The sequence below is a fragment of the Arachis ipaensis genome, chromosome B02, assembly GCF_000816755.2.
Source record: "Arachis ipaensis cultivar K30076 chromosome B02, Araip1.1, whole genome shotgun sequence".
Taxonomy (NCBI): domain Eukaryota; kingdom Viridiplantae; phylum Streptophyta; class Magnoliopsida; order Fabales; family Fabaceae; genus Arachis; species Arachis ipaensis.
This window is the reverse complement of record NC_029786.2, coordinates 105804189-105824228: the sequence shown is the minus strand read 5'-3', so window position 1 is coordinate 105824228 and position 20040 is coordinate 105804189. Positions and strand designations below refer to the sequence as shown.

General features: G+C 41.2%; 4 protein-coding genes across 8 annotated transcripts in view; 1 reads left to right on the top strand and 3 right to left on the bottom strand.

The window, feature by feature from the left end:
• The window catches only part of LOC107626279 (phosphoglycerate mutase-like protein 1), a gene marked incomplete in the record, with an annotated part of 4420 nt that extends 3600 nt beyond the window's left edge, over positions 1-820 (bottom strand). Inside the window, 3 exon segments of the mRNA XM_016329122.2 lie at positions 311-390; positions 482-589; positions 663-820. Of these exon segments, the coding sequence (XP_016184608.1) occupies positions 311-390; positions 482-589; positions 663-725 (251 nt within the window).
• On the top strand, positions 883-3541 carry LOC107626277 (protein trichome birefringence-like 12). 2 transcript variants are annotated; one of them, XM_016329117.2, is made up of 4 exons: positions 883-1566; positions 2073-2210; positions 2414-2663; positions 2887-3040. In XM_016329117.2, the coding sequence occupies exons 1-4, from the start codon at positions 1013-1015 to the stop codon at positions 2899-2901; spliced, it is 957 nt and encodes a 318-aa protein (XP_016184603.1). In that variant the 5' UTR covers positions 883-1012; the 3' UTR covers positions 2902-3040. The 2 variants fall into 2 exon arrangements, with proteins under 2 accessions (XP_016184603.1, XP_016184602.1); XM_016329116.2 differs by having other exon boundaries at positions 891-1566; positions 2864-3541.
• Positions 3715-6413, bottom strand: LOC107626278 (protein RMD5 homolog A-like). Of its 4 annotated transcripts, XM_021116569.1 has the most exons (3): positions 6269-6413; positions 6042-6153; positions 3715-5159 (listed from the first exon to the last, which is right to left on the bottom strand). In XM_021116569.1, the coding sequence occupies exon 3, from the start codon at positions 5131-5133 to the stop codon at positions 3991-3993; it is 1143 nt and encodes a 380-aa protein (XP_020972228.1). In that variant the 5' UTR covers positions 5134-5159; positions 6042-6153; positions 6269-6413; the 3' UTR covers positions 3715-3990. The 4 variants fall into 4 exon arrangements, with proteins under 4 accessions (XP_020972228.1, XP_016184605.1, XP_020972229.1 ...); XM_016329119.2 differs by lacking the exon at positions 6042-6153 and having other exon boundaries at positions 6269-6412; XM_021116570.1 differs by lacking the exons at positions 6042-6153; positions 6269-6413 and adding an exon at positions 5890-6033.
• Positions 7378-9695, bottom strand: LOC107626276 (glutamyl-tRNA reductase 2, chloroplastic). The gene is made up of 3 exons (XM_016329115.2): positions 9258-9695; positions 8884-9125; positions 7378-8796 (listed from the first exon to the last, which is right to left on the bottom strand). The coding sequence occupies exons 1-3, from the start codon at positions 9424-9426 to the stop codon at positions 7669-7671; spliced, it is 1539 nt and encodes a 512-aa protein (XP_016184601.1). The 5' UTR covers positions 9427-9695; the 3' UTR covers positions 7378-7668.

The following is a 20040-nucleotide window of genomic DNA, read 5'->3' as shown; positions in this document are numbered from 1 at the left end:
ATACCATACCTAGCTTAGCATAATATAAGGTTATAATTTGATAACTAATGTCCCTTAAGTTTCAGTTACTTCAATCTGTTCCCAATTCCCATACAGCACATGCATTGCTAGAGATGCCAAAATCTATATATGGATCCACTAAATGGCAACTAGTTTTGGTGGTATGATAAGAAGTAAGTCTCCAATTCAACCACAAAATCCCTAGATAGTTAAGTTGACTCTTCCAATATACAATACACGTCTGAGTCTCCTAATCCATGATGGATTCTAAAACCATAAAAGGGTAAATTGTTAAAGGAGACGTGGATACCTCATTAAAGGAGACGCTATGACAAGATCAATCTTGTTTATGAGACCGGAGGAGTGAACATGATTTCGCAAATTGTCAACCTGCAAAAACAGAAATCATTACACTGACAAGAAGAAGAAGAAGAAGAAAGAGAGTAAAAGCTTGATAGCGAGTTGGAGGGATTTACAAAACCTGTTGCCAGCCCAAGTGGGTGAGATGAGCATCAAAGTAATCGGGGTTCATGTAAGCCTTGTAGTTCTTGTCTCCCTCGACATTGTGGATCCCCTGCGCATGCCTGACCTGGCTGGATCAACACTCTAATTAAGTTCCCGAAAACAATGTAAGAGAGAGAGAGAGAGAGAGAGTAACCAACCAGGTGAATGGTTTTGCAGCGATGAAGCGGGAACAGAGTTGGAGCAGCAGCGCCACCATCCATGGTCAAGCAGATCGAGAGGTGAGGGAATATCTACGCTATCTTAGCCACCTGATTAATAATTATATCTGCTTCCGTCACTTCTCTTCTTTTCTTTTTTATTAATGTTAATTTTAATATCTTGATATAAATTATTTTTGCCCAACTTTATTGTCAAAACTTTATCCACTTGACAAAAATAAGCTTAAGCTTTCCTTTTTCTTTTCCAAAGTAATTAATAATAATAATTATGGTTTTTTAATCGATGGTCTTGATCTCTCCTTCTCTCGTCGGAGAAGCAGTGGAGAGCAATGAGAGGAATGTCAGCGAAGCTACCATCACCACTCTTCCCATGGCTCATCTTCATAACACTCGCATCCCTCTATTTCCTCTCTTCTTTCATCTCCCTCAACACCCCTTCTTCCTCTTCCTCTTCCTCTTCCTCTTCCACTTCCCAATCACTCTCAATCCCACACTGTGATCTCTCCAAAGGTCGCTGGCACTTCGATCCAAACCGCAAACCTCTCTACGACGACACCTGCCCCTTCCACCGAAACGCATGGAACTGCATCAGAAACCAGCGCCAAAATCTCACCTTCATCAACTCCTGGACCTGGCTCCCACGCCGCTGCGATTTGCCTCGGATCGACCCGCTTCGCTTCCTCACTAAGATGAGGAATCGGAATGTTGGCTTTGTCGGCGACTCCCTCAATGAGAATTTCTTGGTTTCTTTTCTCTGCATTCTCAGGGTCGCTGATGAGAGTGCTAAGAAGTGGAAAAAGAAGGGTGCTTGGAGGGGTGCTTATTTCCCCAACTTCAATGTCACTGTAGGGTATCATCGTGCTGTTTTGCTCTCCAAATACCAGTAAGTTTGTTATCATTAATCAAGCACTTTCCTTGTTCTTTGTTTGATTCTCAGTATTGCAAAGGAGTTAACTTTTTTTTCGAAATTTAAATTTTATTTTCTTGGGGATCTTTGATGAAACATTTTTGTTAATGTTTAAAAACACGATTAGAGTTTATGGAACTTGAGATAAAAATGTAAAATTGTGAGAGTGTGGATTTTACCAATGATGGAAAGTAATTGATGAAATGCAGGTATATTACATGCTTATGCCTCTAATGAATGTAACTAACTACTATGTCATATAACTAACGAACTCAGTTGACCTCTAAATCACCAGAAAACTCTTAATTATCTAAGCAATACTTAAACTGGAAACTGTTTGGTTGTCGTAATCAACTGACTCTATATTAGTTGTTCCCAAGTATATTCTTTTTATGAGTGATAGTTAAGTGTCCTGGTTACTTTGTTCTTGCTTTAAATGTTTGAAATGGCAACCTTATGTGCTCATTACTGATCAAACAAAGGTGGCAGCCAAAACAATCTGAAGCTGGGGTGGGAGATGCGCCACAAGGTATCTATCGAGTTGATGTTGATGTTCCTTCTGATGACTGGGCTAAAATTGCCGGGTTCTATGATGTCCTAGTGTTCAATACTGGTCATTGGTAATTCTTCTTTTCCTTTTCCCAAATTTTGGAAGTTTTGGATGATCGAGAGTTACTGTAATAGTGGGAAAAAAATTAAGCAAATATCATAAGGAGATAATTATCTACCAATATGTCTTGATACAGCTACTCCCCAGTTAATTCCGGTTTGCCACTGTATTTTCAATGGTTTGTTCAGATTTTGATAATTGTAATCTTTACAGGTGGAATTTTGACAAATTCCCCAAAGAGAAACCTCTTGTCTTCTACAAAGCAGGACAACCAATAGTTCCTCCACCTGCAATGCTGGATGGGCTTAAAGTAGTCCTTGATAACATGATCGCATATATTGAAAAGGAATTCCCCAGAGACACTCTTAAATTCTGGCGTTTACAATCTCCAAGGCATTTTTACGGTGGAGATTGGAATCAAAATGGAAGCTGCCTGTTCAATAAGCCACTTGAGGAGAATGAGGTTTGTATTTCTGAGACCTGCCTTGATTTTACGTCTCTTTCTTTTCTTTTCTTTCCTTCTTTTTTTTCTCACGGTGAAAATCATTCTCCTGGTCCTCCGGACATAGTTTTCATTTGAAAATGGTTTTAGTTTGAAGTTACTTATATATAGTTTTCATAGTTTGCATTGGCATAGAGATTTGGATACTAATACCTGGACAGCTTGAATTATGGTTCGAACCCAGGAACAATGGAGTTAACAAGGAAGCAAGACAGCTGAATGCTGTGATTGAAGAGGCATTACAAGGCACTGACATCCGAATGCTCGACTTAACTCATTTGAGTGAGTTCAGAGCTGATGCTCATCCGGCAATTTGGTTAGGAAGGAAAGATGCAGTGGCAATATGGGGTCAGGATTGCATGCATTGGTGTCTGCCTGGTGTCCCCGACACATGGGTTGATATACTGTCTAAACTGATACATGATAGTTTCGAGTAACTGGTGTGCAATGTAAAGCTGATATCGGATCTTGTATGTCATACACTGAAAATTTCCACTATAGATACTGGGGCCTGGCTGCCATGAATGTTTCTGGGACCAAGATGTGAGAATCTTGTGTTGTACATTATGATGTGGAAGGCTGTCTTTGATGGAAGAGAAGTTTTACTCCGCGATGTTTGATGGAAGAAGTGGTTATTTTGGTTGAGCATGAGCCTACTATAATATTAAAAGCGGCTCCCTTGTAAATCCCATACGCTTAAATTCTTTTATTCAGATTGTAATGATTATTATTTTTTGCGAACCTTCCGTTGTGCGTTACACCTTTACTTGACAATGAGTGATGTGATCCATAACACAACTAATGATTTGATGCACCACTATTTAATTAGAGTGTATCTACATATCTTTTATTTTTCCTGTAACAATTAAACGTTGCTGGTACTAAATGTTTGTAGCCGCTGCCACTTTGGCAATACTGTCATGGCACAAAAGCTAAACATATTTAGTGCATTCATAATTGTACAAAAGGAATGCAGACAAGTGCCTTCTTATAACCAATGTTTGATCATGAAAGCCTCTGTACAATGGTTCAAGGTTGAAAATGCAAAAAAATTGTCCGGTAAACATTGATCATGTGGAGCCCTGTCTCCCATCAATTCCTGGTCACTAGAGACCATGTCTCACAACGACACTACACCTAACGGTGGAAAAGTTGAGACCAGAGCAGCAGAATGTAAATAGATTCCCTCATTTTATTTCACCCAAATGTAGACGAGAATTCAGTAAGAATATACAAACAGGTAAACTGTAAAAATACTGTTAGAGAAATTCACACCCAGCCACGCATCTCAGAAATAGAGTTGTCTGCACTGTGCAACCGTAGCTACTGCTGGACAATACGGACACTTGAATACTTGTGCGCTGCTTTTTGATAACCTCATAATTGATTGCTTGCAGAGAACATGATAACAGGGCAGCAGCATTGGGGGGTTTTCTTCACTACATTGATCCCTACTCACAGGGCAAACAAAAATGGAATGAAAATGGAATTCCTTCCCAAGTTCTAGTGGCACCGGCAACTGTTTCATCGACTGCCACTCGTGCTTCTTTACGGCCATCACATTTGCCAGCTTTAAGAGTGTAGGCAACCCCTCAAATCCAGCTGCCATTGCTACACTCAAAGGACTCTTGTAGGACTGTCCAAAGAGAGTGCAAAACTGCCTATTAAGCTCCTCAGTTATCTCAGTCCAATTGGATGGGCAGACCAAGTCAGGGTAGGGGGAGTTCTCAACCCTTCCAGAATATAAAAGGCAACCCATAAGCTTTTGGAAATCGTTCTCGTGGAGGGAAGCCAAAGGAGCAAGATAAGTCCGGGCATATTTTAAGGCATCTGCTCGGTTTCCATTTCGCAGGAGCTCTATAAATTGCAGCCTGTGTATTCTAAGCTCGAGATTGGTACCATTCTGGGGAAGTTTCTCTCGGTTGGCAGAGACCCATGTGAGAGCGGGCTGGATGTTTTTAACCCTCATAGCTTCTAGAATCTGATGCATTTCCAAGAACAGAGATCTCAGTGCAGTTGCTTCAGGCTCACCAGCCTCTTTCATGATGCTATCTCCAACATCAAATAAACCTTGATGGTAGAAGTGGTTGGCCAAGATTTGGTTTACAACGTGAGCATCATAGTCAGCAGTTCTGTATACCTTGGATATATCTGGGTATAATAGCTTGTCCAGGAGCTTTTGGTACTTGGTAACACTTATGTTCAATTCCTTCTGTGATCCTTCTAATTGTTGAAGTGCCCCGATAGCATTAAGCTTAAGCATAAGTTCTGTAAGAATGGATTTCTGGCTCTCCTGAGCTAACTGAATTGATATCAGTGCCTGCTCAATTTCATGGCCAATCTGGTCAACAATGTCTTGAGACTTGGAATAAGATAACTTCTGCTTCTTTGCCACATGGTCAAATGCATCTCTAATGTCATTCAGGTCCATCTTAGGTTTAAGTCAGAGAGAGACTCCTATAAAATTTTGACAAAAAGCAGTTACCACCAATTGTATTTATTAAAAGGTTGCAAGAAAGAAGGTTTGCATAAAGGTTTCTTCACATCTGTCTTATAGCCTCTTATCAACCACTCCCAAGGAGAATTCAAAATACTATATACTCAGAAGATTACAAGGATTTCAACCAGCCACCAACAGACCTATTATCCTGTAACCTTCCCTTTTTACCCTCTTTGAGTACTAATTGAGCAGTAGTAATATCCTATAATTATGACTAATTAACATAGATCAAGAGGTACATCTCAATCGGGGATATAAACAGAAAATTGACTGATTAGAGGAGAATGTAGAGTGTAGACAGGCTCACAAAAATGTATCTTTCATATAAAATCAATCTTGCCCATAAAATAGTATCAAAATGGTAAATGCGATCACAATGGTCAAAATAAGTAAACTTTTGACAGAGAAAGCATGCACTATCACTATGAACCCCAAAGCGCAAACCCAACAAATTCCCTGCAGAAGCGTTACAGACACTTACGTATAACGTGAAGCGTGAAATAACAAATGCAGACTAAAATCATCAAAGGAACAGAATTTTCAAGAGCATGCTTATGTCACACGCACACCGAACAAAGGGCTCAAACTCCTTCAAATAACGAAATAAAATAAAAACACCAAACTTTTAATTAGAATTAAAAATAATGCATTCAATAGCAAATTGGATCCTAGTGGAATGAAATTTACATAGGGATAAAACAGCAGAGACAAAAAAGTGCAAAGCTCATATTCTTTTACTTCAGAAGTGTTGTATATAATATATTCAAACCCCTTGTGAGAAGATCACACAGTCCCTGATTGCCACGAAATGGTTCCAACAAAACGAAACAAATTCACACCTTTGAAACGGTGGACTCCACATGATGAATGAAGCACCGAAACAGAACAAAACAAAGCCTTCGGGGGAAAAGAAAAGGTTCGATTACTTTGTCGTTGATTTTGTCTAAAAACCTTCGAATTGGTGCAACAAGGTTAAGGAGGAAAAAGGGGAAAATAACAGCAAAAAGAGAGGGGGAAAACAGAAAAAATAGGGATTAAAATGAGAGGAAGTTAGTTATTGCGTTACCTGAGGGGTGAGGTGAGAGCGTGAGAGGGAAGGAATAATAACTGAGGTCGTGAAAGTGGTAGATAGAATGAGAGTGTTTAATGTTTATGTGTCACGCAAATCTAAATTGGTGTCAACTCGCGTGAAATCGTCTATGAAGTTACGTTTGTACCCTCGTGTTCCTTGCAATGTAAGTGCTAGTTGCCTAGTTGGTGCTTGTATTTTGTGCATGGACCGTTACATAGGAACAAAAGGAACCAGACACTTCCCCCTCTTTCTTTGGCGGCTGGCTCTCTCCATACAGATTGGTGAAAACTTAATTTCTTGTTTTTTACATAATTTTGACTAAATTATCTTTTTTTTTTTTTTTTTTTACCAAAGATAGGAGACTCGAACCCGCAACCTCTTAATTGAGTATGGGGAGACTATGCCATTTGAGCTATTACTCATTGGCTTTGACTAAATTATCTTAATAATTTTTAATTATTAATTTTACATAATTTTGACTAAATTCTCTTATTATTATTGTTATTATTTCGATATGTAGTAGATCACAACTGTGACAACGCTATTGTATTGACAAGCACACTGCTCAGTGCTCACAGCAGAATCTACTGTTGAGGTCCAACCAGAAGTGAACGAAGAATTGTTTTCAGCAGATATTCTAAGGGCTGACAGTGAACAGATTATGGAAGAAGAATCGAGTAGAAAAGTTGTATTCAATTTAAGATGATGACGTTAGATAAGACAATGTTAACGATCAGAGTATTATATATAAAAAGAAGAATAAAACAATTAATAGAACAAAACAAATTTTAGTCTTAAAAGGAGAAACCGTCATCCCTGCTATTACAGAAAACATCTCTATCAATCAGCAACGTTGTGATCATCTTGCTAATCAAATTTGGAAGGTAACTGTTACGAGGGTTATTTGAATGGACCCGAACATGAGATTCAGATTCTTTCTATAGGAAACTAAGTTAGCAATAGTTTTAGACAAATTTTGAGGGGGTTAGAGTATTTATATTTGCAGGTGGAAGATCGATAAAAAAAGTTGTTAAGTGGTAGCATTAGTATTGTAATGTAGATTAGACCAAATAATTAAAAAAGGAGGAAAGCAGATAAAGATATTTGACGAAAAATATACAAAGCAACGACTTTAATTTGCAATTATTTTACATGAATAATCAAATGTCTCATCACGATCATGAATCGTTAACTACCATCCGCTGTAACAAGCACAACTCGAAAATTGTGACAAGCTCAATTCAGTGTGTGACATCTACATCTATGCACTTCTATAGTGTTAAACAAATAATGAAAAGAATTTCCCTCCAAAGGGCCTCAATTTACTATTGTAGTATACAAAATGGTGATGATTGTAGGCACCATATAAAAATGAGGACAAAATTAAGACGACCTCACTTCTGAGACCGTCCCATTTTGACTCTAATCTTCTCTTCCATCACGGAAATTTCTGTCTCCAGATCATACATTCTGTTAAGAGCACGCATGTTCTCAAGTACTTCATTCAGACAGCGATTATCATTCCCATCACACCTCAGGTGTTGCATGGGACCATGAAGTAACTTGTTCACAATACCCATACTAAGTGCATAAATTGCTTCTTTCTGCTCCTTTGATATGTCATTACCGATCTTGGACAAACACTTATCCAGCTCAGAGGCTCTAATCCTTTCAACATAAGCTCTAAACTTCTTAATGGTAGGGACAGTTTCCAGCGAGTCCATCCATGCTTCAAATTTATTCAATTCCTCCAAGATAATAGCCTGGGCTTCTCTTGCTTTTTGGAGTCTGTCCTCCTTGTTAGCTACTACAACTTCCTGCAGATCATCCACATTGTACAGAAGTGCATTATCCAGATCCGACACACTCGGTTCTACGTTCCTGGGAACACATATATCAATGAAAAGTCGCCTTCTTTCTCCTCGGCTAATTGGAGGAAGCATATGGACATTCTCTTTTGTGAACAATGGGGATTTAGATGCAGTGCTGGTGAAGATAACATCAGCTGCAGCAGCACATTCAAGTATTTCTGAAAGAGGCCTGTAAACAACTTCAACATCTTTCAACTCATTACGAATAGCATTGACCTTCTCTTCAGTTCTGTTAACAACAACCATTTTCTTGCACCCTTTTGCTACCAAATGTTTAATTACGAGTTTACCCATCTTTCCTGCCCCAATTACCAATACTCCAGCATCGACATAGGAAGACTCTGAAAGCTTCATTAGTCCCAGCTCCACGGCTGCAGAACTGACAGAAACTGATCCCGACGAAATGTCAGTCTCACTTCTAACGCGTTTTCCAACAGAGATTGCCTGCTTGAACAACCCACTAATTTTCCTATCAAAGCCGTCAACTCCTTGTCCAGCCTTCACAACTTGTTTTACCTGAGCAAGAATCTGACCTTCCCCAAGAACAAGAGAGTCAAGCCCAGCAGCTACTTCAAACAGATGCTGTGTGGCATCCTTGTTGTATAGCAAGATTTGGTGTTTACAAAGCTCATGTACCGGAACCCCACTTGTCTGCCAAGGAAACAATATCAACGGTTTCAGTAACATATGACATGTTTGTCAAACAACAACAACAACAATGATATGACGGAAGAGTACCTTTGACATCCATTCAGTTACTTCTTTAACACCACGGTGCTGTGAGAGGGCCACAACATATATCTCCATTCGGTTACACGTGCTAAGAACAGCAGCCTCTTCAATATGGTTCAAAGCACAGAGCTCAGTGATGACCTGAGGCCACTGGGCTTCTGGGATTGCAAGCTTCTCTCTTATCTCAACTGGAGCAGTGTGAATGTTGAGTCCAATGGCAATAATGCTGCTCTTTTCCTTAGTATATCCTAAAGGGGGTAAACCAAACAAACCAAAAAGTCAACACCAAAATCCACATCCTATCCTATATCCTATTATGTATCGTCAGTTTCCTGGGCTTGAAAAGATTGAAACTTTTATGCGGAATTCGAAAGACTTACTGTTAGCTGCGGAAGACTTGAGCAGCTCGAGAGGGGAAGGAGTGGAAGAGATCGGTTTTGGAGGGGTCCCGTTTCCCTGCGAAACGGCGTCGCATCTAGGGTTGATAGATGGTGTTGATCTTGCGGAAAGTCGAGCGGTGGCGGCAGAGGAGGAGGAAGCTGCCGCCATGGAATAGGGATGGGTGGTTGAAATTAGAAATGGAATTGAAGAGGGATGGATCGGATTGGGTGCATGTGAGGTGCAGGTTGCAATTACATTAATAATGAAGAAAAGGAGGGAATTAGGGAGGGGGATGAATGGGGAGAATTGAAGATATTGTCTTCGTCTGACGAATCAACAAAAGCAGCAATGGAAGGGGGAGTCCACACGCCCCCACCGACCCATTCCTCAACCACCAACGTTGACGATCTCAGCCACTTTACTTTATAGCTTCTTTAACCCCATTATAAAACGTTTGAAATTTCTGATTTCTCTCTTTTAACCACCGCGGCACAGTAGATCATCGCTTTTTATTTAGAAAAANTCAAAATCAGTTATTAAAATTAATTATTAATTATTTAATTTATTTTTAATTTATATTTATATTTTAACATATATTTTATATTAATAATTAAGTTTAATAATTAATTTTAGTATATATATGTTACGTGGGTAACCTGTAGTTAATAGGTTGGACTTGTAAGATTGGTCTATGTGTAGAGTGGAGATAGTCTCCGACTAGAAGGTAGCTCAAGCCTATAGAAATAAGGGCAGTTCCCTTGAAGATAAGTTGACCTCACCCAAAGATAAAATAACTTATCTTATCTAAGAAGGTCAGCCTACAATCATTATAAATACTCATACTAAAAACCTGTTTAATACCCATGCTAACTTAAGCATCGGAGTCTCTTGCAGGTACCCCCCACCCTCCGGTGACGAAAGATCAGCAGTGCAGTCAGTCCCACAAGTCGGACACGACAGCTCCGGCCACCACCCACAGGCCGAACACGTCATCTCCGACCAGCACAGGAGATCTCGACCAAGATCGACCTACAGTTTCAGGTAACCCTCGGAACAGGTATCAATGTTGGGGAGTGGATATGCGTCTTTAGGACACGCCTTGTTCAGGTCAGTGTAATCGATGCACATCCTGCACTTGCCGTTTTGCTTTTTGACCAGCACCACATTCGCAAGCCATGCCGGATATTTGACCTCTTTGATGAAGCCGGCTTCTAGGAGGGCTTTTACTTGCTCTTCTACTACTTGAGCTCGTTCAGGTCCGAGCTTCTGCCTTCTTTGCTGAACAGGTCGCGATCTGAGGTATACCGATAGTTTATGTGACATGAGTTCGGGATCTATCCTTGGCATGTCGGAGGCTTTCCATGTGAAGAGGTCGGAATTCTCTCGTAGGAGCCTTATAAGCTTCTGCTTCAAATCTTCTTTCAGGTTGGCTCCTATGTAGGTGTTTTTTCCTTCCTCTTTTCCAACCTGTACCTCCTCAGTTTTTCCTCCGCGTTGTGGTCGCAACTCTTCTTTAGCCTTGATTCCTCCGAGCTCAGTGGTGTGCACCTCCTTACCCTTTCCTCTTAGGTTTAGGCTTTCATTGTAGCATTTTCTCACCAATTTCTGCTCTCCCCTAATGGTTGCAATTCCCTCTAGTGTTGGAAATTTCATGCAAAGGTGGGGAGTGAAAACACCACTGCTCCGAGCCAATTTAGGGTGGTTCTACCTATCAGGGCGTTGTAAGCTGAACCCACATCAACGACTATAAAGTCGATGCTCAGAATTTTGGACTTTGCCCCTTTTCCGAAAGTTGTGTGTAGGGGGTATGAATCCCAGTGGCTTTATTGGCGTGTCTCCCAACCCATATAAGGTGTCAGGGTAAACTCTTAATTCCTTTTCATCCAACTCCAGCTTATCAAATGCTGGTTTGAACAGGATATCGGCCGAGCTCTCCTGATCTACCAGGGTTCTGTGTAGATAGGCATTGGCAAGGATCATGGTTATCACCACTGGATCGTCATGTCCAGAAATGATTCCTTGCCCGTCTTCTTTAGTGAAGGAGATGGTTGGAAGGTCGGGAGTTTCACCCCCGACTTGGTAGACTTCTTTTAGGTGTCTTTTTCGAGATGACTTTGTGAGGCCACCTCCAGCAAACCCTCCTGAGATCATGTGTACATGTCTTTCTGGGGTTTGTGGTGATGGGTCTCTTCGGTCCTCATCACCTCGCTTCCTTTTGCCATGATAGTTCGACCTTTCCATGAGATATCTGTCCAACCGACCTTCTCTGGCCAGTTTTTCTACCACATTTTTGAGGTCGTAACAAGCATTTGTTGAGTGACCATATAACTTATGGTACTCACAGTAGTCGCCACGACTCCCTCCCTTTTTATTTTTGATGGGCCTAGGGGGAGGTAGCCTTTCGGTATGCCAAATTTTTCTGTATACATCTACTAGGGATACTTGGAGAGGAGTATAGAAGTGATATCTCCTAGGCCTTTCAGGGCCGACTTCCTCTTTCTTCTTGGACTCTTTTTCTTTCTCTTTTGATGAGTGAAAGTGCCCAGGTCGCCAACTTGGCTCTCGGAGCCTGGCGTTTTCCTCCATGTTGATGTACTTCTCGGCTCTCTCTTGTACATCACTCAGGGAGGTGGGGTGCCTTTTCGAGATGGACTGGGAGAAGGGGCCTTCTCGGAGTTCATTCACTAGGCCCATGATTACTGCCTCCGTGGGCAGGTCTTGAATTTCCAAGCATGCTTTGTTGAACCTTTCCATGTAATCCCTTAAAGGTTCTCCGACCTCCTGTTTTACTCCCAGGAGGCTCGGTGCGTGCTTTACCTTGTCCTTTTGGATTGAAAATTGCATGAGGAACTTACGCGAGAGGTCATCAAAACTAGTGACCGACCTTGGGGGGAGGCTATCGAACCACTTCATCGCTGCTTTAGTAAGGGTTGTTGGAAAAGCCTTGCAGCGAGTAGTATCAGAAGCGTCGGCTAGGTACGTTCGACTTTTAAAATTACTTAAATGATGCTTTTGATCCGTGGTTCCGTCGTAGAGGTCTATATCAGGGCTTTTAAAGTTTCTTGGTACTTTTGCCCTCATAATGTCCTCACTGAACGGATCTTCTCCTCCCAAGCGAGAGTCTTCTCAGTCACTGCAAGAGTTCCGAGCTTTAATAGCGGATTCTAGCCTTAGGAGTTTTTCCTCAAGCTCCTTTCGTCACTCCATCTCGTTCCTCAAATTTCTCTCTGCCTCTCGCTGTCGTTCCAGCTCTTGCTCCAACTGCTTCAGGCGCCCCTGATGGCCATGGAACAAACCCATGAAGTCGGTCGCATGGGGCTGCCCTTCCTTTCCTGATTCATGTCCCTTAGAGGGGTTCTCCTTTGGGTCTTTTACCCCTGAGGGGTCTTCTTTGTTCTGGTTGGTCACCCCTTGGTAAGTGACTATCGCTCTGTCGTTATGGCCAACGTCATGATTCTCTTGCTCAGAGTCAGAAGCTGTGTTTCCATCCTCGCTGAATTCGTCTGCCATCATGGGTTGATCTCCAGGTCCACGGCAACGGCGCCAATGTTACGTAGGTAACCTGTAGTTAATGGGTTGGGCTTGTAAGACTGGCCCACGTGTGGAGTGGAGGTAGTCTCTGACTAGACTCACGTCTGGGAGCTGCCGTCCGACTTGTGTATGTGAAAGAATGGGGGGTGGTACCTGCAAAGACACTCCGATGCCTAAGTTAGCAAAGGATTTTACAAGTTTATAGAATATTAGAACTTAGAGATACCTGAGGGGTGTCAGTGTATTTATAGTGGTGAACTAATAACCACCGCTGGAGTAGTTCCACCCTTTTAGGTGGATAACTGTCCCTTTATCTTAGGGAAGTTGAGATACAGCCCCTGGAAGTGGGTTGAGAGATTTTAGGGACAGTTACTTATTTGAATAAGGGTTATCTGCTAGCTAATCTTTGATCCCGACTTCCTTAGGGCAAGTCTGTGTTAGATCCAACTTCTTGAGAGGAGGTCGGTGTCGAGTAAAAGCTAATCTTTGGATTGAGCATTTTATTTAGACTTAGGTCTTAGCGTTGGGCCAGCATATGAACAATATATAATATAATAATATTTTTAATATGACTATTAGATACATATAATACGAAAAATAAGAATATGAGTATTTTATGCACGCATATAGGACTAATAACGATTTACATTAAAATCACTATATACGATTTAAATGAATCGAAGAGGGAGAATGTAAAAAAAAAGGTTAAAAATCGTCTTATTAACGATCAACGACTGAAATTAAAAAATAATAAAATTATTCATAAAAAAATCAACGCTAATGATTTTTTTTGTATCAGAGATTTCAAATATAAACTATAACTTTTAATTTTGATTTTTTTTTAAATAAAATAAAAAATTTTATTATTTTCTCAAACACGATTTTTGGACTTTAATTCTCCAAATACGATTTTTTTGTATTTGGTAAGTTTGTCGGACCCCAGCGAACTCTATCAAAAATAGCAAGTTCGCCTTACCCCCGAACTCTATAATTTTTATAGAGTTCGCCTTACTCTCTCCCGAACTCTCCTTAAAGTTTTCAAAATGCATGTTTTTTTAATTCATATCATCGTCTCTAAGGTAGCGTTTGGTGGAGAGATAGAGATAGAAAAACTGAGACTGAGAGATAGAGACTAAGAGACAGAGATTGAAATAAATCTCAGTATTCCGTTTGGTGCAAAGTGAGGGACAAAAATTGAAACAAGAATGAAACTTTAATTTAATTTGTACAAAGGGTAAAATTAGAATTAATTAATTGAAATGAGGATATTTTAGGTATAAAATGTTATTAAAGTTTCAGTCTCTATCTCTAAAAATTTTAGTCCCCTGTGTCCCTATTTTTTGGGAGGTACTGAAATACTAAAATTTTAGGGACAGAGATAGAAATTTTAGTACCAGTCTCTAAACTAACAAACATGATGATGAGTCTTAGTCTCTTAGTCTCTATCTCAGTACCTCATAACAAACGCTACCTAAGAATTGCGTATGTTCAAAATATTGTATCTATTGGCAATAGAAAAGACACAACCATTTGTATACATAACTAATCATAATTGTTACGAGCAATATGCATAAATAAGTCCTTATCCATTATTTCAGATATACAAGTACTAAGTGTACATTTTAATTAACTATTAAAAGATTTTCTTTGTTCAAGAGAGTTGAAAATTTTTTACTATTGCTAATTAAGAAATTCTTAAGTTTCATTGTATCTTGGGAGAGTATTGTCATCAATTCTATAGCAACAAAGTGTGGGGACTAATATCTCTCTAAAAAAAGCGATCTAATCATACTTTAAAATCACTGTATAAATATAAAATTTTGTCATTTTACCATCTTCATATACCCAACAAATGATTCAAAACCTAAAGTATGTCATGTTAACCAATTTCAAAAATGTTTTTTTTTTTTTTTTGTGTAATGCGAATCACAAACACAACTTTTGTGTATGATGTAAATTTCAAATTATTTTAAAACTTTATCCTAATCAATGTCATACTCAAGTAAACATAAAATTTTCATAATACATTAGTGAGTTATTTAATTAACTATCATTTAAATCCTAACAATCTACGTTATTAAATTACAATCATAAGTCGTTAATAAAAAAATAAACAAGAACCAAGGTAGATCATGTTGGCCAATTTTTAAGAATGCTTTTGGTATAATAGAAATTTCAAACACAATTTTAGTACATAGTGATACGATGGGTAACCGGAGATTATTGGGCTGGACTCGCTGGGTTGGCCTAATCGTCTGAGGAAGGAAGTCTTTGAGCGGGTCTGCGCCTTGAGGGCCTCCGTCTGACTTGTGAGTATGAACGAATGGGGGTGGTACCTGCAAAGACACTCCGATGCCTAAGTCAGCAAGGGTGTGAGCAGGTCTAAAGAGTATTGGGACTTAGAGATACCTGAGAGGTGTTAGTGTATTTATAGTGGTGAACCAATAACCACGGTTGAAGTAGTGCCACTTTTTTAGGGTGATAACCGTCCCTTTATCTTAGGGAGGTTGAGATATGGCTCCTGGAAGTGGTTAGAGAGATTCTAGGGACAGTTACTCATTTAAACGAGTGATTATCTGCCAGCTAAACCTCGTCCCCGACTTCTTTAGGATAAGTCGTAATAAGAACCGACTTCCCAGGAGGAAGGTCGGTGCTAGGTGAGGCTCAACCCTTTGGATTGGGCCTTTTATTTGTACCTGGGCCTTATCGTTGGGCCAGGGTATGAACAGTGCCCCTACTCGAGCCCAATTTCTTTTAAGATTTTGGGTTCGAGTAATCTACTCGGGAACGTAGCCGACTTGGGAGGGAACCGACGTGTTTGTTTGGAACCGACGTGACTTTCGTTATTTTTTATTTTTCACAGTTACGTCTAATCAAACGTTGCGTCTGTTAGAGGTTCGCGTAGGTATTGATTACCTTGGTAACGGTGCACCCATTAATGACTGCCCCATTTTACCATTATGCCCCTAACGTGTTTATAAATACTTTCCCTCTCTTTCATTGTTTCGTTTCTGCGATTTTTCAAATTTCCTCTTCACCTGTTCGTGCAGCATTCTTGCGTTTGAAGGCTTTCACTTCCTCCAACCTTTTTCAGATAAAGGTTAGATTTTTCTTCTTCTTCTTTTGCAACATGCTTTCAGTTTGCATGCTTTTATTTTTTGGGTGGATAGGTTGATTCGTAGGTTTCTGTTTGATTCCGTACTTCCCCCTTAGAGACCATGTTTTTTATTTTCTTTTCTTTTTCCTTTGTAGGCTTTACCAAAACCCTTTTTAAAAGAAAGAAAATGTCTTCTGTTGAAAGTCTTGCTCAGTGGGTTGATGTCACAGTCCTGGGGGAGGAACCTTGGGTCGACACTGATTTTCTTACTGATCTTCGCACTCGTCACCGGCTCTGCACCTCTGATGAGGATGAGCCGAAGTATGAACTACTTGCCCCGGGTCCAGAAGACTGGGTCTGTTTTGGGAGGGCTTCGGAGGCAGCCCCTCATTTCTTTTTCATGTATGAGAGCATGCTTACCCGCCTGGGCGTTTTCCTTCCCTTTTCCGACTTTGAGATTGATGTTTTACGCCACTGCCGTGTTGCACCTACCCAGCTTCATCCCAATTCCTGGGGTTTTCTGAAAATTTATCAATTTGTCAGCCATGCTTTAGACTTTCCGACTTCCCTGAGGATTTTCTTTTTTCTCTTCCATATGACTAAGCCCTTCAGTGGGCAAAATAATAAACAACAATGGGTGTCCTTCCGGGCTATACAAGGTCGGAGGGTCTTCACCCTTTTTGATGAGTCTTTCCATGACTTCAAAAATTATTTTTTCAAAGTGCAAGCTGTAGAGGGTCACCACCCCTTTTTCTTGGATGAGAATTCTTCTCCTCGCTTTCCTCTATACTGGCTGGAGGCCTCCCCCTGTGAGAAATATGGTCTGGATGACCTGGACGAAGTGGAGGCAGCCATTGTGGGGTTCCTCCGAGAAGTGTGGGGGAGGGCCCCATATTTGGACACTAAAAAATTTCTCCAGGGGGCGCCATCCTTCGTCCAGTCGCAACTAGGTAGCTTTTACTTATCCACTTTGTTTCTGACTTGTGGTTACCGACTTTGTAGTTACCGACTTGTTTTACTAATTGTTTCTCTTTTGCAGAGATGGCGAGGAAGAATTCAAATGAGTCTTATCAAAGGGTTCAGGAGGCTAAGGCAAGGTCTCACGCCAGGACCGGTGGCGTCAGGGTAACTAGCTCCTCTCTTCCTCCTCCTTCCTCTTCTTCCCGTAGTTTGGGGACCCCTTCTGAACCTATTGTTATCTCCTTTTCTGCTCCTTCTCAGCCGTCCCCTCCCCCCGATCCTCCCCTGAGCCTGAAAGGAAGAAGCGCAAGGCTTTAGAGCCTAGCTCTTCTTTCGAGGGTGAAGCTAAGGTGGATGCCCCTGAATTTATCCAGAAGTACATCTATCCTCATGCCCGTATAGGCTTGGACGATGTTTCTATCCAGAACCACCTCACTATTCTGGCTCAGGAGAGTATTAGGGCGGCGGCGGTGTGCACCAAATTTCTTGATATTTTCGAGAAGACTCCTCTTAGCTCTCTTGGTTCGTCCTCCAGGGCTAAAGAGTTGGAGGAGAGACTTCTTTTATATCAAGAACATGAGAAGAAGTTGAAGGAGGAGGTCGCCAAACTAGAGGAGGAGAGGAAGGGTCTCCAGGAGAGGGAGAGCAAGTTGCAGGCCCAGTGCAACATGGAGGTCGGTTTAAGGCTGAAAGCGCAGGAGAGCTATTCAAGCCTTTTTGAGGACCTTGTGGTTGTGAAAAAAGATCTGCTGAATGCTCGGACTGCCTATGCCGAGTTGGAGGACTCTATTGCCGAGGGATCTGAAGAGGCCTGGAGGATTTTTAAGGAGCAAGTCGGAGTCATTGCTCCTGGCTTGGATCTCTCTCCTTTGTATCCTGACAAGGTCGTCATTGATGCTATAGTGTCTCCTTCTGCCCCCCAAGTTATTTCTGAGTCAGACTTGAAGACTCGGGGGCAGAGGATTATTGAGTCCCCTCCTCGCTCAAAGGATGCTCCGAGCTCTTCAAAGGTTCCTCCGACTTCCTCTCCATCTCCTATGGATGCCTCTCTCCCTGGTTCTGGTGGCGCTCCGACTTCTCTTCCCGACTCTGGTGGTGATCCGTCTACTCCTCTTTAAAGATTTATTAGCTATATAGGGGCCCGGCCTGTGGGTCCCTCATTTTTTAAACTCTTTTTTGTTTGTTGGTGGTGATGATAACTTAACATTTCTCTGGCCTTTTAAGGCCGTCAAGAAAATATTTATAAGTACCCTTTTTTGGATAAGGGTTTTAAGTTTTTGAAAAAAGAAATACCCTTTTTTTGGATAAGGGTTTTTAGTTATCTTTTGCGTGTATGCTTTTCTGATTTTAATTTTTTTGGAAAAAACCATTTTTGATCTTCTCAGTTTTGAAAACCTTTCTCCTGGCTGTCTGTCCTTTTGGGTTCCTTTTCTCTAAGGGCTTCAGGACAGTACTTACGCTTTAATAGGTTTTCGATCTCTCTTGCTATTCCTTATACTCAACTTTGTGATTTGTTGAGTTCCTATGACTTAGGTTATTTTTGCGATGTGTTTTCCTTTCTACTCGGATTTTCACTTCGACTTATGAGTCGGTGTATTTCCGAGTCTCTTACCATCGACTTTTATAACCTCTTTACACCGACTTGTACCTTGTCGTTTCATCCTGACGACCATCTAGGTCGGTTCATAGGATTTTCACGTTTTATCGAGCTTAAGTCGGCGCGTTTCGTAGAAAGAAAAAAGCAAGAAGGAATTTATAAGAGATATTGTAAAAAAGATCTTTATTTATTGAGGAGGTACCTTACTGCTACTAAGGGCTTCTGACAGCTTATTTTCCCTTAGCCTCTACTATGATGCCTCGTTAAAAACCCTTCTCTAGAAAAAACCCTTTGACTTTGGGAAAAAATCATGAAGCTGGGAAAAGAGTACATCAAGGAGTAGAGTTCGCTTTTAACTATAGTACCTTTTCATGTTACAAGCATGCCACGACCTTGGTAACTCGGTGCCATTCAGGTCGGTCACTTTATAATAACCTTTTCCTAAGACCTCATTCATTTTGTATGGTCCCTTCCAACTAGCAGCGAGTTTTTCTTCCCCTGATTTGTTAACTCCAATGTCGTTTCTGATCAAGACCAAGTCATTTGGGGTGAAGGTTCTTCGAATGACTTTTTTGTTGTATCTTGTAGTCATCCTTTGCTTCAGCGCTGCTTCTCTTATCTGGGCTTCTTCTCGGACTTCGGGGAGCAAATCGAGCTCCTCTTTATGTCCCTGTATGTTTCCGATCTCATCGTGGAGAATCACCCTTGGACTTTGTTCGCTGATTTCTATTGGTGTCATGGCTTCTACGCCATAGACTAATCGGAAGGGCGTTTCTCCAGTGGCGGATTGGGGCGTTGTCCTGTAAGCCCATAACACTTGTGGGAGCTCCTCAGCCCAGGCTTCTTTTGCATCTTGTAGCCTTTTCTTCAACCCTGCCAGTATGACTTTGTTGGCTGCCTCGGCTTGTCCATTTGCTTGCGGATGCTCCACCGAGGTGAACTGGTGTTTAATCTTCATACTGGCCACCAGGCTTCTGAAGGTAGAGTCGGCGAACTGGGTTCCATTATCTGTAGTGATGGAATATGGTATCCCATATCTTGTGATGATATTCTTGTAGAGGAACCTCCGACTTCTTTGGGCTGTGATGGTAGCCAGTGGTTTTGCTTCTATCCATTTTGTGAAGTAGTCTATTCCCACAATCAAGAATTTGACTTGTCCCGGGGCCTGGGGGAAAGGGCCTAACAGGTCCATCCCCCATTTTGCAAAGGGCCATGGGAAAGTTATACTGATTAGTTCTTCAGGGGGAGCCACGTGGAAATTTGCATGCATTTGGCATGGTTGACATTTTTTCACAAATTCTTTGGCATCTCTCTGCAAGGTCGGCCAATAGAATCCAGCTCGGATTACTTTTCTGGCAAGCGACCTGGCTCCGAGATGATTTCCGCAAATCCCACTGTGAACCTCCTCTAATACCTCGGTGGTTCTCGAGGTCGGTACGCACTTTAACAATGGTGTTGATATCCCTCTTCTATAGAGAATATTTTTCACCAGAGTATAGTGTTGTGCTTTCCTCCGAATTTTCTTAGCCTCTTTTTCCTCCTTGGGGAGGATGTCGAATTTCATATATTCGACCAAGGGGTTCATCCATCCGAGGTT

Coding starts and splice junctions, on each gene's coding strand:
- LOC107626277 (XM_016329116.2), top strand. CDS start 1,013: ATGAGAGGAATGTCAGCGAAGCTACCATCACCACTCTTCCCATGGCTC. Junction 1,567..2,072: donor GTTTTGCTCTCCAAATACCA/GTAAGTTTGTTA, acceptor GATCAAACAAAG/GTGGCAGCCAAAACAATCTG. Junction 2,211..2,413: donor GTGTTCAATACTGGTCATTG/GTAATTCTTCTT, acceptor TAATCTTTACAG/GTGGAATTTTGACAAATTCC.
- LOC107626278 (XM_021116569.1), bottom strand. CDS start 5,133: ATGGACCTGAATGACATTAGAGATGCATTTGACCATGTGGCAAAGAAG.
- LOC107626276 (XM_016329115.2), bottom strand. CDS start 9,426: ATGGCGGCAGCTTCCTCCTCCTCTGCCGCCACCGCTCGACTTTCCGCA. Junction 9,126..9,257: donor CAAGTCTTCCGCAGCTAACA/GTAAGTCTTTCG, acceptor TACCCCCTTTAG/GATATACTAAGGAAAAGAGC. Junction 8,797..8,883: donor TAACTGAATGGATGTCAAAG/GTACTCTTCCGT, acceptor TTTCCTTGGCAG/ACAAGTGGGGTTCCGGTACA.